Source organism: Medicago sativa, chromosome 2, assembly GCF_051527215.1.
Source record: "Medicago sativa cultivar Bolivia chromosome 2, Bolivia_mono, whole genome shotgun sequence".
Taxonomy (NCBI): domain Eukaryota; kingdom Viridiplantae; phylum Streptophyta; class Magnoliopsida; order Fabales; family Fabaceae; genus Medicago; species Medicago sativa.
The window spans coordinates 69,615,340-69,629,440 of record NC_140750.1 but is presented as its reverse complement, the minus strand read 5'-3'; the positions used below and the strand labels follow the sequence as shown (position 1 = coordinate 69,629,440).

Sequence of the window (14,101 nt, the reverse complement as noted above, 5' to 3'; positions counted from 1 at the left end):
ACTGAAACATTCCTCTGATTTGTAATTCGAAATTTTTCTTATTTTCACAAAAACCCATTTTTATTTTCAAATTTCACAAATTAGGGTTATTTCAAAAGGTTGATGTTCTTAAATTTACAAAGATACACTGATTCAGAATCATCTCAAGTATAATGGGTTTAGATCAATTACCAGAAATTTGTCCTCTACCCTAGAGTTTCACATGCAATCAATGAAATTACATCATAAACCTAAATAGCAGTGAATAAAATGAGTTACACGCCTGAATTAATTGAGATGCAAGTGCAGAAAGAATAAAAAAGAAGAATTTTACTTGCTTTGGTTTGAATGAATCTTTGAAGCTTAGGGTTTGTGTTTCACGGTGGTTCAACAAGGTTGAGAGAAATTTTTTGATTTGTTTGATGAGAGAGAAAATAAAACGAAAATGAGAGTAAAATGTTGGTAATGGGTGGTTAAGTGAAGTAAATGAGGGAGTTAATGGGAATCTGTAACTGCCCAAACTGCTGCTACTCGCAGTTGCGAGCAGCTTTACTCGCAGTTGCGAGTGATTTGGTTATCAACGCAGTCAAAGATAACTTTGCTCGCAGTAGCGAGTTGTTTTACTCGCAGTTGCGAGTTATGACATTCCAGAATTTTGCTCTGTTTGGCTTCTGTTTTTGGATATTTTGATGCATGAACATGACTCTAATACCTAATATGCCTTAAAACAATAAATGGACTTACAAAGTTGGGTTGCCTCCCAACAAGCGTTTGTTTAACGTCGTTAGTTCGACGCCTTTTTCGTTAGGGTGGCCAAAATGAGACGGATAACACATCATCTTTTGAAACCCTACATTTTGGTAGGAATTCCATGAAGTTTAGGAACAAATGACTTGAATTCCATAACCTCCCTAATTTTGGTTTGTTGAACAAGGAGCATATTTCATCAATGACCCGATCGATTTCTACCTTGTTCACTTTCTTCCCCCTTACTTCCATTAAGGCTTCCTTGATTAGTAACCGTTCCTTTTTCTCAACCACCATTACTTCTTCAATATCAACATTTTTGACCACTTCAATATTTGACCTTTCTTGAGGAAGTTCTTCTTTGTGTGGTGCACCACATTCTTCTAATGTTGTAACTTCCTCATTTTGAACAACAACTTCTTCAACAATCTCTCCGACTCTCTCAAACATAGTTGGATTATTTTCTTGTTCTCCTTGAGTGGATTGATTGTTGGCTTGGTTATCCATGATTTGTGCTTAAATCAACTCAATTTGAAGTGATAAATTCTTCAATCTTTGGTTGGTATCTTGCATGTTTATCATTGATTGTTGCATGAAGACATTCAAAGTATTTTCTATCACCGAATATCTTTCATCTTCATAAGAATGTTGCTGATACTGTTGATATGATTCATACTCGAGTGGAGTGTAGAAGTTGTTATAACCATGATCAACCATGATTGTGGCTAGGTGATGATCCTAAAACGGAAAAAACTAACAAGTGATCAACCATGATTGTGGCTAGGTGATGATCCTAAAACGGAAAAAACTAACAAGAAACTTTTCTTTGTTTACCAATGAGGGGTTCGTACAAACAACTATAAAGTAAAAAAAAAACTATTTACAGATTATGTACGAATGCTTAAAATGATAAATCAATCGTACTATCTATGATATCTAAACACCATTCCCCGTCAACGGCGCCATTTTGATGAAGTATCTTTGCATCAAACAAGATAAGTATTTGTGTATCGTCTCCACAGGGAATAGTGCGAAATCGAAGACAAGTCAACATCAATTATCATTCCAAGTATTAAGAGTGCTTGTTTGTTTGAATTCTAACTAGATTAACTAACTTGCAAAAGTAAAGTTGAGATAAATAAGGCTTGAAACTTGTTAGGAGTAGAGTTCCTTAACCAAGCGTCACACATAACTAAATGATCCATACGAAATTATCACAATCATTTCTACAATACCCTTCGTGTCCAAAGCGATATCATTATCTCTAAGGTATCGTTTAAACATTCGTGTCCAAATCCCTTAAACGATCACAAAGATGATCGGATAACTTAATCGACCGTGTCCAGCCTGACTAAGTGTCCGAAAGCATTAAACTCTTGATTAATGGTGATTACCAAAGATTAACAAAGATGTCAAGTAAGTTAACCTAAGATAGATTGCTACTCTAGGTCTAGATTCAAGAGTTCGTGTCCAAATCATCTTGAATCTCATTGAAAGCATTAACAACAAGAATAACAACAATATTGAATATAAATTGCTAGAACCATATATTGCAAGATCAAAAGATTATATGTTAGCAAGGATCAAGTACCTCTCATCCCAACAAAGGATATTTAGCTACACATCATCATGGAAGCCTTGCAAGGATGGATTGAAAAGGAAAGATTCATTACACCTTGTGATGTCTCAACAAAGGAAGAAGAATCCAACTTCCAAAATCACTCTCACTCTATATGATCTAACCCTATTACTCTCTAAAATATTACAATGAAAAGCTATGAAAAACTAAGAGAAAACTAATATCTAAGATATTTCCTAAGATAATATCTTCAAAGAATAGCAAGTGGCTATTAATAGCATTCTGTTCTGCTTAAGCTCGCAGCTGCGAGCAGCCTCACTCGCAATTGCGAGTGCTTCTTCTGGACCAATGAGTTGCTGCCACGTCATAAATAAGGAGTCAAACCGCCCTAACTCGCAATTGCGAGTAAATGAGCTCGCAGTTGCGAGTTGCTCGCATTGGCACTCGCATTGCAAGTTGAGTGCGAGTTGCTACTGCCTCCTGGATCAGCTTCTGCCATTTTGCACTTTTTCATGATTTTTGGTCTTTGATCAGTGTCTTGGGGTAAATTCCTGCATAAAAGGATAGAGTAAGATATATAAAGCGTAATAAGGCATTTAACACTTATTTCTCGGCTTTTCCTTCAATAACTTGCAAAACAAGTAACAAAAAGTGCATAAAATACAACATGAAATTAACACTTCTTGGCATTTATCATCGATACGAGCACATTTTCTTTTAGGTAATGATGATTTTGTTGGTGACGATTGACTATCCAAAAATTGGGAATCAACACGCTCCCACGAAGATGGGAATCGATTAGTCAATGTCTCATTTGGTTTAGATTTGACTCTTTTCTTGGCTCCCTTAGTTGGTACCTTTCTTGGAGGTGGAGACAACATTGTGGATTCTGAAAATCCAAACCGACGCAAAACCTCTTTGATTTGTAGTTTCATTTGGTAAGGAACTTTTCTGAGACGTTAATGAATACCACTCAACTCCTCAATGACATAAAAACATTTTTCACCCATACATAACATTTTCCAATGACGGTCTATCTCATCCAATCGAATAGACTTGTTGTGATGAATTTTCATAGCAATGATACATGCACAAGGTAGCCTATACGATGTCCTTATCAATAGCTCACGGCAGCTCTAGACATATCCCCCCCCCCCCCCCCCCCCACACACACACACACACCCACACCCACACTCACCTCCAACGTAGAGTATAAAATGTTGTCTTTGTATCTATGTTCCAAGATATTATAACAAGTACCGAAATCACCCAGACCATTGCTCAAATATTTCTTCAATTTACCATGAGTTCATTCAACTTTGTTGGTGGTTCTGCAGCCAAGATGCAAGACACAGTTTGTCCATGCGCTCACTATTTTTTCCTTAACAGTATCCAAAATAGTACTTTGAACATAGTTAAGAAACTTTGGAAGTTTTTTACAATAATCTTGGAATCGCATTAACGCACTTGGATATAAATCCTTTCTAGGAGATTCAATCACATCATTCCATGCTCTCATTATGGTATCCACTATATCACTTGGTTTCACCTCTTTGACTACCTTTTCTTTCCCATCCACTTTAACATCCTTCGGTTTCACTCTTCAGTTTGTAATACATTTTGCTCTAACATTTCTACTAACATGAAAATAACAAAGTATTGCACTAGTTTCAAGGAGAGAAACTTATACAGAATTCATCAAAGTCGTATCCCTGTCAGTCAGACAGTCACAACCACCTTAGGCATATATTTCTTTGAGTTAATAAGTTGAAGCAACATCTGTAAAACTTAAGTATAGTTCTCCTCTTTCTCAGCCGTCCAAAAGCAAAAGCAGCCGAATATGTCATATCGGTTGAGGTGACCCCAACTATCTCAAACAATGATATCTTGTACAAGTTGATTTTATAGGTGAAGTCCATGATCAAAACTGTCAAAAAATTGTTAAACAACGTAACACTCTCACATTGTGTTCTTGTGAAATAAACATATTTGTACTCTTCCTACTAACCTATCTACATAACTTGAAAATACACCCATATTTTCTTGATCATGTTGTTACATGCTTCAATTTTTTCTTCGGTACTTTGTGATCATCACTCCTTTCACAAAATAACTCCAACATTGGATTCTTTATACTAGTTCTTTGTATAAAAACTGTAAATACGGCTCTATTTGCTTGTCAACGTATCCAACGCAGCAATTCATCTTTATCTTTCCATGTATCTTGACTTGAAAAGAATTAAGTTGTGTCCACTTCGTTGACACCAAGTTAGCACACGCCATAAATAACATGTAAAGCTTCAACATTGTTTTATCTTGGTTTTCGGGTGTCAAACATTGATTACGTTTGAACCTTTTTAACCGGTGATATCTTATTTTTTCTTGGGAAGGGAAAAAGTAAGCAAAACCCTTTGAGAATCAAGGTCCGGGAGTTGTTTTCGCTACGGGAAGGTGTTAGGCACCCATAACGACTATAGTATCCTATAGGAACCGTCTTTAATTTCTACGCGCGCGCTTTATTTTTAAATGCTATTTTGAAAAGTGATATTAAGCCTAAGAGTTTTCTAAGTGAAGAATTGGAGGGAGAAGAATGTGTTTGAATTTTTATTTTATTTGAATTGAAGGAATTTTGTTCCTTGCCTACGTACCCGTTTAAGGGATCAAATCCACCGTAGTTCTCTTCCAAAAATGTTTTTGTTTTTGCTGGTTGATTTTAAGTTTGAAAATGAATTTTGAAGAATAGAGATTGAGAGGCCTCAAGGGCATGAGAATTTAAGAAAAGGTGAGGTTGAATTAGTTATTTGCAAAATATGGTCTAAGTATGATTAAAATTCTTTAAGATTTTTGTTTAAGAAAAAGAAAAGGAAAATTCAATGGGATTTTGATCCCAAGGTTTATTTTGAAAATGATTTGAGTGAAGTTCGTTCAAGTTTTTTGGAAAATGATTTTTTTCTAAGTATGAATCCTAGGCATTCATCTAAACATACAATCCTAAACATACATCTAAACATGCATATTCTAACTATATATCTAAAGTGGTGTGTGTGCATGTGTCGGTGCTTGTGTCGGTGTACATCATTAAAGTCCATTGTCCTTTACATCGTTGGCCTAGATACATTCTATGGTCTTGCAAGAATTTAAATGACATGAAAGTAAAATACAAGATATCCTAAGCTTTTACATTCTAATTTTTGGTGAAACTTAAAGTGCAAGAAATTAAAGTGGAGAAAGAGATGAGATATGGAATGCTTATGATGTATGAAACATGAAACAAAAAAAATTAGTAGCACAAGATATAAAGCAAGTCAAAGCTATCATAACAAAAGTAAGAAAACTGACATAAAAAACAAGCAAAAATAATGTGAAATAGCCCTAAAATCTCATCACCAATGCAAGGCTTGAGTACGACCTAATAATCCTCACATTCAACATACTTTCAAGTCATAAATCCAGGTTTAAATGAGAATCCAAGTGTCATTGAAATTTTGCATTTTTATGTGATTTAGGACCTATTTGCACCATTTATTCACAAAACAAACTGCCAAGCAAGTAACCAATCTCACATGCACATGTCAGTAAAACACATCAACACAGTTACAAACATCCAGACCCAAAATCATATCATGAACCACAAACATTATCAAGGATTGGAATTAAGTCATGCAACTGCAACTTCATGGATTTTTAACATGAAATTCAAGTAATAAAGCAAGAAATGTCACAATATTTCAAGTTTTTCAGTAAACAAGTACACAAAACACACACAAAATTATCAAGAAAGTATATGTAAATTTTATGGAATTTCTAAAACAAAATTAGTCATGCCAGGGGTCAAGCCAAACTTAACTACAAAGAGGAAAATATCAAAAAAAGAAGGAAAACGAAACTTGCAGGACAAAAAAGCCCATCCCAACCCTAAACGAATCTGGATCCTCCTGGGAACTGTGGATCGTTGGATTGATCCAAAGATCAAACCCTAAATCCTATGGCTACGAAAGAAAGCCAAGTGAACCAGAATTGAACCAGACCGGTTCAGGGGCTTATAAAACCCCAAACCTGCCGGTCCAGTCCATTCTCGTTCCTTCTCACTTCTCTCTCTTCTCTCTCTCGTCCTCCACCGCCGGTTTCTGGAATGAAACGGCTGGAGACGATGAAGATCGATCATCGAATCTTCATTGTCACCGCCGTGAATTCCAGATTCCGGCAACACTCAAATTCTCGCTATCTTTGGATCTAAACCCTAACTTATACTATTTTTCATGCTGATCATGAATCTAACTTAATCTTTCGAAATAAACGGTATTCATCCTAACTTCTGACTGTTAGGGTTTCAACTTCTGGTTTTTCAACTTTGGAACTTTTCGACAACATCTTACACTTGTCGATCTGTCAATTACAACCGATTTACTTTTGACTTTGAGCCTTCGATGATGATTAAAATAGAAAACGAGGAGGTTCTTGAGTATACCTGTGGAAAATTGGAAACACCAAAGAAAAAGAGAAAAGGCGTTGAAGCTCCTTCTTCGTCTCTGAGGTATATTTTGATCGAAACTTCGAAAATAAATCGAAGTTTCTCCTTGGCTTCTCACCCTTCGTCTCTGTGATTTCACTGGTTCTTGTCTCGATTCCCTCTCTTCTTCTCACTCTTTGTCTCTGTGATCACACCGTTTCTCCGCTAGGGTGATTCGCCCGTCGGAATGCAGGCTTTGCGTTCGAAGAGAAAGATCAATCTCAGAACTCTGAACTTTCTAGACAAATCCCCTGTCTGAACTTGATACTGATTTGATGCACTTCGTGATGAATTTTTTTGTGAATTGATGTGGATGATATGAATTTGAGGATTTTTGTGGCGGTGATTGATTCTGTTGTGGTGGTTTGAGTTTGTTACGGTGGTTTTTTGATTCTGTTGTGGTGGTTTGAGTTTGTTACGGTGGTGACTTGGGAAAGAGAGAAATTCTGTTAGACTTTTGGTGGTGATGTGTCACTGAGTGATTGATGATGATCCTGTGTAATTGGTGATGTGGCCTTTATATAGGCTGACATGTGTGACCCTGAGCCAATGAGGAAATGCTACCTTGATTTGGACTAAAAGCTTCGGCTTTGGACTTGAAATGTTTTAAGGACCTTTCTGCAAAATAACAAACTAAAGGGACCATTCTGCAATAAGACTAAAAAGCAATTTTAAGACAAAAAGGACCCAAATGCAATATTAAAAAAAAAAGGACCAAAAATGAAACAAAAGAAGAAAAATAATAAAATTGGAATAAAATTGGTAACTTTGACTAAACGTAAAGTGAGACGATTAAAATTGACAAAACGGACTAAAACGAACCAATGGCTTAAATGAGGTACTTCAAAGTAACCTCTCTCTGCCGAAATTTCGTGTGAAATGACCAAAATGCCCCTGGGGCTAAAACGATTAAAAATGACTCAGATGCAAATTTTAAAATGGATTTTTATCAAGAAATTAAAGCAACAATCTTATACAAACAAAATTAAAAGACTCAGGGACAATTTTAAGAGTTTGAACAGGGTTTTGATGTATGAAAAGACTAAAATGCCCCTAGGGGCAAAACTGACTCAAAATGACTTCAAATGCAATCTTTGAACTGGATTTTGACATAGAATGAAACAGGGACCTATTCAAACTACTTGAAAAGACTCAAACAAATTTTTTTAAAAGGCTGAAAGAAATTTTGACATAGGAAATGACTAAAATGCCCTTTTTCATGAATTTTGCAAATAACATTGAAGTAAAATGCAGAGAAAGATGTAATTGATCAGAGACATATCAAATGACTTGAAATACAAGAAAAGAGGAATATAGTATTTTTAGGTCCAAAATTAGGGTATAACAAACATCGACGAAAGTTTCAACATGAACGAAAGCTTCATCTGTATTTGTTTCACATCAACCGAAGCTTCAACCTTAGGCGGTTTGATCTCGACGGAATAATCGACAAAATTAGGTTTTGTCTCAATCGGATCATCATCCGCATTCTCAACCATAACTATAAATAAACAACATAGCAATGCAAAAACGTTTAATTAATATTTAACTCTAAAGAAAAAAAATTGAAAAAAAAAAATCATGGCAGTAGCTGTTGAAAATTTTAAAAATTGAAGGCCAAAACTGTAGTTAACTACAGTTGTATCAACGGTAATTAACTACCGTTGAAGTTCTTATGGCAACGGTAGTTAACTTCCGTTGCAAGTTCATGTGAGAAAATAAAAAAATATGGCAGAAAAATCAGCAAATGTAAACGGGTTAAAAGATGCATTACCTGTTTCTTGACGTCAAATGTTTGTAGAAACATTCTAGCAATCATTCTACAATGGTTTGATACAAAGGTTGGGAGGAAAATTTAATTTTTGGGGTTTTTTGATAATAAGGTATGGAAGGTGTTGGATAAATAGGAGGTATGCTTTTAGGCAAAATCGCGACAGTAGTTAACTACAGATGGTGAAACGGTAGTTAACTACCGTTGAAATCACCTATCGGTAGTTAACTACCATTGGGAACAAATGCTTAAATTCCATATCCTAATAGAGTCATCAACCAACAATAAACTCAGCATTCTTGTTCTGCCACACGCAGAAAATTAATTTAGAATTGAAAATTAATTTAAATATAAAGGTAACTTTTTTTTAATAGTGTATTCTTTGAGAAAACGGGAGTATTTGAATCACATATTTATTATAAAAAAAAAAAAGGAATTACATGTTTTGTGTTGGAGAAAAATTAATCAAATCGTTTAGTCAAAAGAAAAAGCTAATCAAATCGTGGAAATCATTTCTTCTTGTAACTGGTGATTAGATGGATTACCTAACTATTGTCAAAAAAAGATGGATTACCTACTGATTTTACTAGAGCGTTCAAAATAATTTAGGTTGTCTTTTTAACATGGACAAGTTTTTTTTTTTTTTTTTAAGGAAACATGGACAAGTTTAATCATACAAGTTGTAAGGGGTAAGCCATTGAATTCAGTTTTTATGTTTTTTTTTTATAAGCATTAAGTTTTTATATTGATATTAAGATATTGAGTCTTGACATGTTCATTATAAAATCGATTTGAGAAGTGAAAAGTCTCACACTTAATAAATTAAATTTAGGTATTCTTTATTTTCTATTCGAGACTTTATTTATTTATTTTTTAAAAAAGAAAAATAAGGATGATAAGATAGGCAACGAGTAGCCCATAATATATACTTTCAAATTTTTTGTTGTTTATACATTGAACTTGCTTAAAATATATAATTATAATGAAGGAACTTAACAGTGATCGTTCAATTTTTTTTTTTACTTACTAAGAGACCTTGTTCATTTATTATGACAATAATTTATACGTAATCATAAAAGTTAACTTGTGGGCCGTTTAATTCTCATTTTGAAAATATGTACATGTTGAGGAGTAATATATTTTTTTTTTTTACTAAAACTATTAGAATAATGTCAAAAAATATTAAAAGAACAATTAATATTAGGAAAATAAAATGTTTCAGAAACAATACTCTGCATTTACAAATCAAACATTAGAAACATGTTTCTGAAAAATAAAATAATAAAATACTCAACATCGGTTAATTTGTCTAATGTGGGATTCTTTAACACACCCCCTCACGGCCAATACTATTGAGTTTGATTCGTAGATATAAATGGTGAGTGATCCGATAACGGAAACTTGATAGCAAGTGGCTCAATAGATCTTGGAGAAAGCTATGATGCCATCTTAGTATTCCACAACTTCAATAGTGAAAGGTTAATTGATGAAATGGGAAATAAATCACCTGTATGTGTGAAAGCTATATAAGACTACACATAATATGAGAGTGTTACTTAGACTACAAGCCTAGTTGTTAAGTAAAGATTCTTTACAATAGGTACATGTATAACATGTCCATCCAACTATTGAAGTTCAATAATTCAGGGCACATGGATAGGACATGGAGAAAAGTCCAGCCACACACAAATTGAATCACTGCTTTTCTTCACATCTTTCAAAGGAAAAAGCAAGTGAAGGAAGGAAAAAGGTTCTTCCATATATGATCATGATGTTTTCTGATTCACAATGAGGCCAAATATCACACTCAAACTTCTATAGGTAAAAATAAAACAAACAAGGACCCTCCATTTCATGTGCCACAAGACAATGAAACTAGACAACTTTTTTACTGTTTGATAGAAAGAAGTTGGTCCTTGGTGGGTCAATAAGATGAAAAGATGTAGTACCTTTCCTAAGATTAAGCTGTCGATGCTGTCCCCTACAACTTTTTATTAATTGGTTACTTATGAAGCAAAAATATGGATACAATGATACTAACATGTCGACATCGGTAATAATGTAAAAATGTAAAATCAAATGTAATAATCACATGCGTCAGTATCGTATTAGACGTTGACACATGTTGGACACTGGACACACTTTGAATTTGAAGGGTAGAAGTTACATAATTGATTATGGCCAACATAGTAATGAAATGAGTCGTGGGGTTCTGACAATTGACAGATCAAGACAGTAAGGTAATTTGACCTTTGAACCCTAAATTGTGCTTATATATTAGGCTCCTAGTAGCAAGCTTTACTTCACAAAGAATGGTAGTCATGGAGGAATTCAAGCACTTTGTGATTGTTAAGTTCAAAGAAGGTGTAGTAGTGGAAGAGCTTACAAAAGGGATGGAGAAATTGGTCTCAGAGATTGATCTTGTCAAATCCTTTGAATGGTATGTCTTATACATTTACCTTTTATATTGTGCAAGAGGCTTTATACTTCAGTAAACATAAGAGCAAGTAGTTAAACATTCTCAAGTCCTTCAGTTTATTAACCTTTGATACAGATAGTGTTTTTATTGAGTTACACCACTGATATATTAGATAACAGAAACAGAAATACAAGAACAAGGGTTCAAAGTAGAACAAAGACAATTAATCATAGTTCTCATGTACTTAAATATCAAGGTTTTAGATTGAGGTTGCTGTCGTGTTCACAGTTTTATTGTAATCCATGATTTTACTGAGATTTATAGTTAAATAGGCCTCGATTGTGGCCACATTACCAACGCGAAAACATAAAAAAATTTGATTTCAGGCTTACATCACGGTCGTAGACTCGTAGTTGTGGATATTTTTTTTTTTCTAGAGTTGAAGTTTGATATACCGTCAATATAAATAATTGTATACTGTCATCAAGTCACAACTAATCATATATAATATGACTTTAAAATTACTAGTTATAAGTAATCGGTTTTTAACGATGTGAGATGTGACGATTATGATTATTTGGCATTGTAAAAAATCTTTGCACAAAACCCTCTTTATAGTACTATCATATCATAAGCTTTCTAATCATACAGGGGACAGGATATTGAAAGCCTAGATGTGTTGAGACAAGGTTTCACTCATGCCTTCTTGATGACATTCAACAAGAAAGAAGATTTTGCTGCATTTCAGAGCCATCCAAGTCATGTTGAGTTCTCTGAAAAGTTTTCAACAGCTATTGAAAAGATTGTGCTGCTTGATTTCCCCTCAACCCTTGTCAAGCCAGTTAAGGAAGCAGCATAATCATGAAGAATGAAGATATTCCAACAATAAATAATTCATTATTAAAAGTTGAAACATGTTAAGTGTGTGAATGTTCTTGCTTGTTTGTGCCTTTTGTTCGTAGTTCAGTAATTAGTTTATGAATATTTGCTACTATTTGAATCTGTACTGTGATATTTGTATGGTAAAAGATAAGGGTTTGCCTTCTAATCAATGGATATGATTTTGAGAGTTTGTTACTATTTTTCTGTGCTTCATGTAAATTATGATGTTACACAAAAATTGTAACATCATAAAGCATACTTTACTTTTGTGCAATTCTGAGAAATATCATTATTTACTGTTAAATTATAGTAAAATTGGAGACACTTAACTGTTGTTACTTGTCAGCTAGGCAAAAACAAGAGAAAACATATATGCATGTCTCAACAAAACTTTTGCTTGTTTTTCAATGCTTTTGTCAAACCGACACCAATTAGGTTATCGTCTCAGTCATGACGATAAAGATGGTTGTGAACTTCTATTTTTGTAAGGTGGTGTTGGTTGTTGCTAGTGCTTTGGCCAATTTTCAAATATCGATCCACTGGAGACAACCGATGGAACATACCCTAATTCTAAGACAACGACATACTCCACTTAAGGATCTTAAGTGGTAATTTTTTATAAAAATTTGAATTTTCATAATTTAGAATCCTTAACAATGGTCCCGGTACAACCTTATTACTACCTCCGTTCCTTTTTAAGTGTCACTTTTTAACATTTTACATAAACCAAGACACTCAATAAATGTTACTTTTTCTCATACAATAATCTATACTTTTACTATAATAGCCTTAGTCATTTAATATCTTATTTCATATATTTCTCTCTCCACAATAAATAACTAAGGGTAATGTTGGTAAAACAACATTTATTGTTGCATTGAACTTTGAAAGTGACAGTTAAATAGGAACAAAAAATTTCTCCAAAAGTGACACTTAAAAAGGAACGGAGGGAGTATATTGATCAAGAGAATGATTCTGAGAGACAACAAACAGCTTTTGGTCATGTCCTTTTTAACTTCGAGAGAATAACATTATCACCTGCTTGCCTAAAAGTGCTAAGACAGAAAAGTTACTTTAACAGGGAAGATAGAGAGATGAGTGTGGAACATGCATTGGCATGATGAAAAGCAAAAAAAATTAAGTACTTACATGTCTCCAAGTATAAGCTCACAGATTCACATAAAACGAGTATCATATCACCTTTTCCTAGTGGAAGAAAAAAGGTAATTAACCAACCATGGTGCCAACATGGAAAATCTATGGATTTCAACTTTATGTCTAGCAATTCAGGGATATGGATTTTGTGCAGTCACAATTTGGTAATTGCCAGCTTGCCACCATTGGTGGATATTCAATTAAAATTGAACGATTAAAATTGAATGATTCAGATTTCGATGCAGATTTTGATTTTTTAAAAAAGGAAAAAAAAAATCCAAAATACAAGTTTTAAATTCACATCCCAAACATGCCATCTACTTTTCAAGTCTCTTTTGTATTGAGAAGGGATGGACAAATAGTCAATGACGTTCAATAAAGTCTATTTTAATGATAATTTACTTGTCTTCCATGTCACATTTGGTTCTTCTACAACATTTTTTTTTTTTTTGAAAGGAAGATTTTGGAAGGTTTTAGTGGGGGTAAATAAAATTTTCAAATATGTTATTGATCATAAGCATTCTGTTGTGAATTTGGATTCAAATCACACAAATAAACTTTGGTATGTAAAACAAGAGTCAATAGCAACCAAATTCAAAATAGTATCAAGAAACAACAACATACCTAGTAACTAAGCAAAACAAATTCACAAGCAAAGCAAGAACACAGATAAAAAGAGTATAGAAATAAACACACTAAAATTTGGTTACCCAAATCACCCTAGCAATGACCTACGCATGGAGGAGAGAGATCTCATTGATTCTCTATCAGTGAATTTCTTACAAATAGATACAAAAGAGATTACAAGGAATTAGCTTCCACATGTTTTCCAAGGACTTCCTAGTTTCTACCTATATCTCAATCTCTTTCCATGAACAAGAGACTCAAATATTTTTACTCTCTCAAGTTGTTTACGATGTTTCCCAATCCATAAATCTCACACAAAGACACTCAACTCTTAGTCTTTAATTTCCTAAAAGTTCTCTCCTTTGGTTTAACCAAATTGCTCATAAAAGTGTAAGAAAAAACTTAAATAAAGGTTCAGATCCGGTGCCATGC

General features: G+C 34.0%; 1 protein-coding gene and 1 pseudogene across 1 annotated transcript; one reads left to right on the top strand and one right to left on the bottom strand.

Moving 5' to 3' along the window:
- Window positions 1-783: 783 nt before the first annotated feature.
- Window positions 784-1,308, bottom strand: LOC146950164 (uncharacterized; annotated as a pseudogene).
- Window positions 1,309-10,891: 9,583 nt separating this feature from the next.
- LOC146950163 (Stress responsive A/B Barrel Domain-containing protein) lies at window positions 10,892-12,085 on the top strand. Its single transcript, XM_085746111.1, has 2 exons — window positions 10,892-11,026; window positions 11,657-12,085. The coding sequence occupies exons 1-2, from the start codon at window positions 10,899-10,901 to the stop codon at window positions 11,862-11,864; spliced, it is 336 nt and encodes a 111-aa protein (XP_085602237.1). The 5' UTR covers window positions 10,892-10,898; the 3' UTR covers window positions 11,865-12,085.
- The last annotated feature ends 2,016 nt before the right edge of the window (window positions 12,086-14,101 follow it).

Bases quoted from the DNA above. Each gene is read 5' to 3' on its own strand.
- LOC146950163 (XM_085746111.1), top strand. From the start codon at position 10,899: ATGGTAGTCATGGAGGAATTCAAGCACTTTGTGATTGTTAAGTTCAAA. The intron at 11,027-11,656 runs GTATGTCTTATA...CTAATCATACAG, and splicing joins CTTGTCAAATCCTTTGAATG to GGGACAGGATATTGAAAGCC.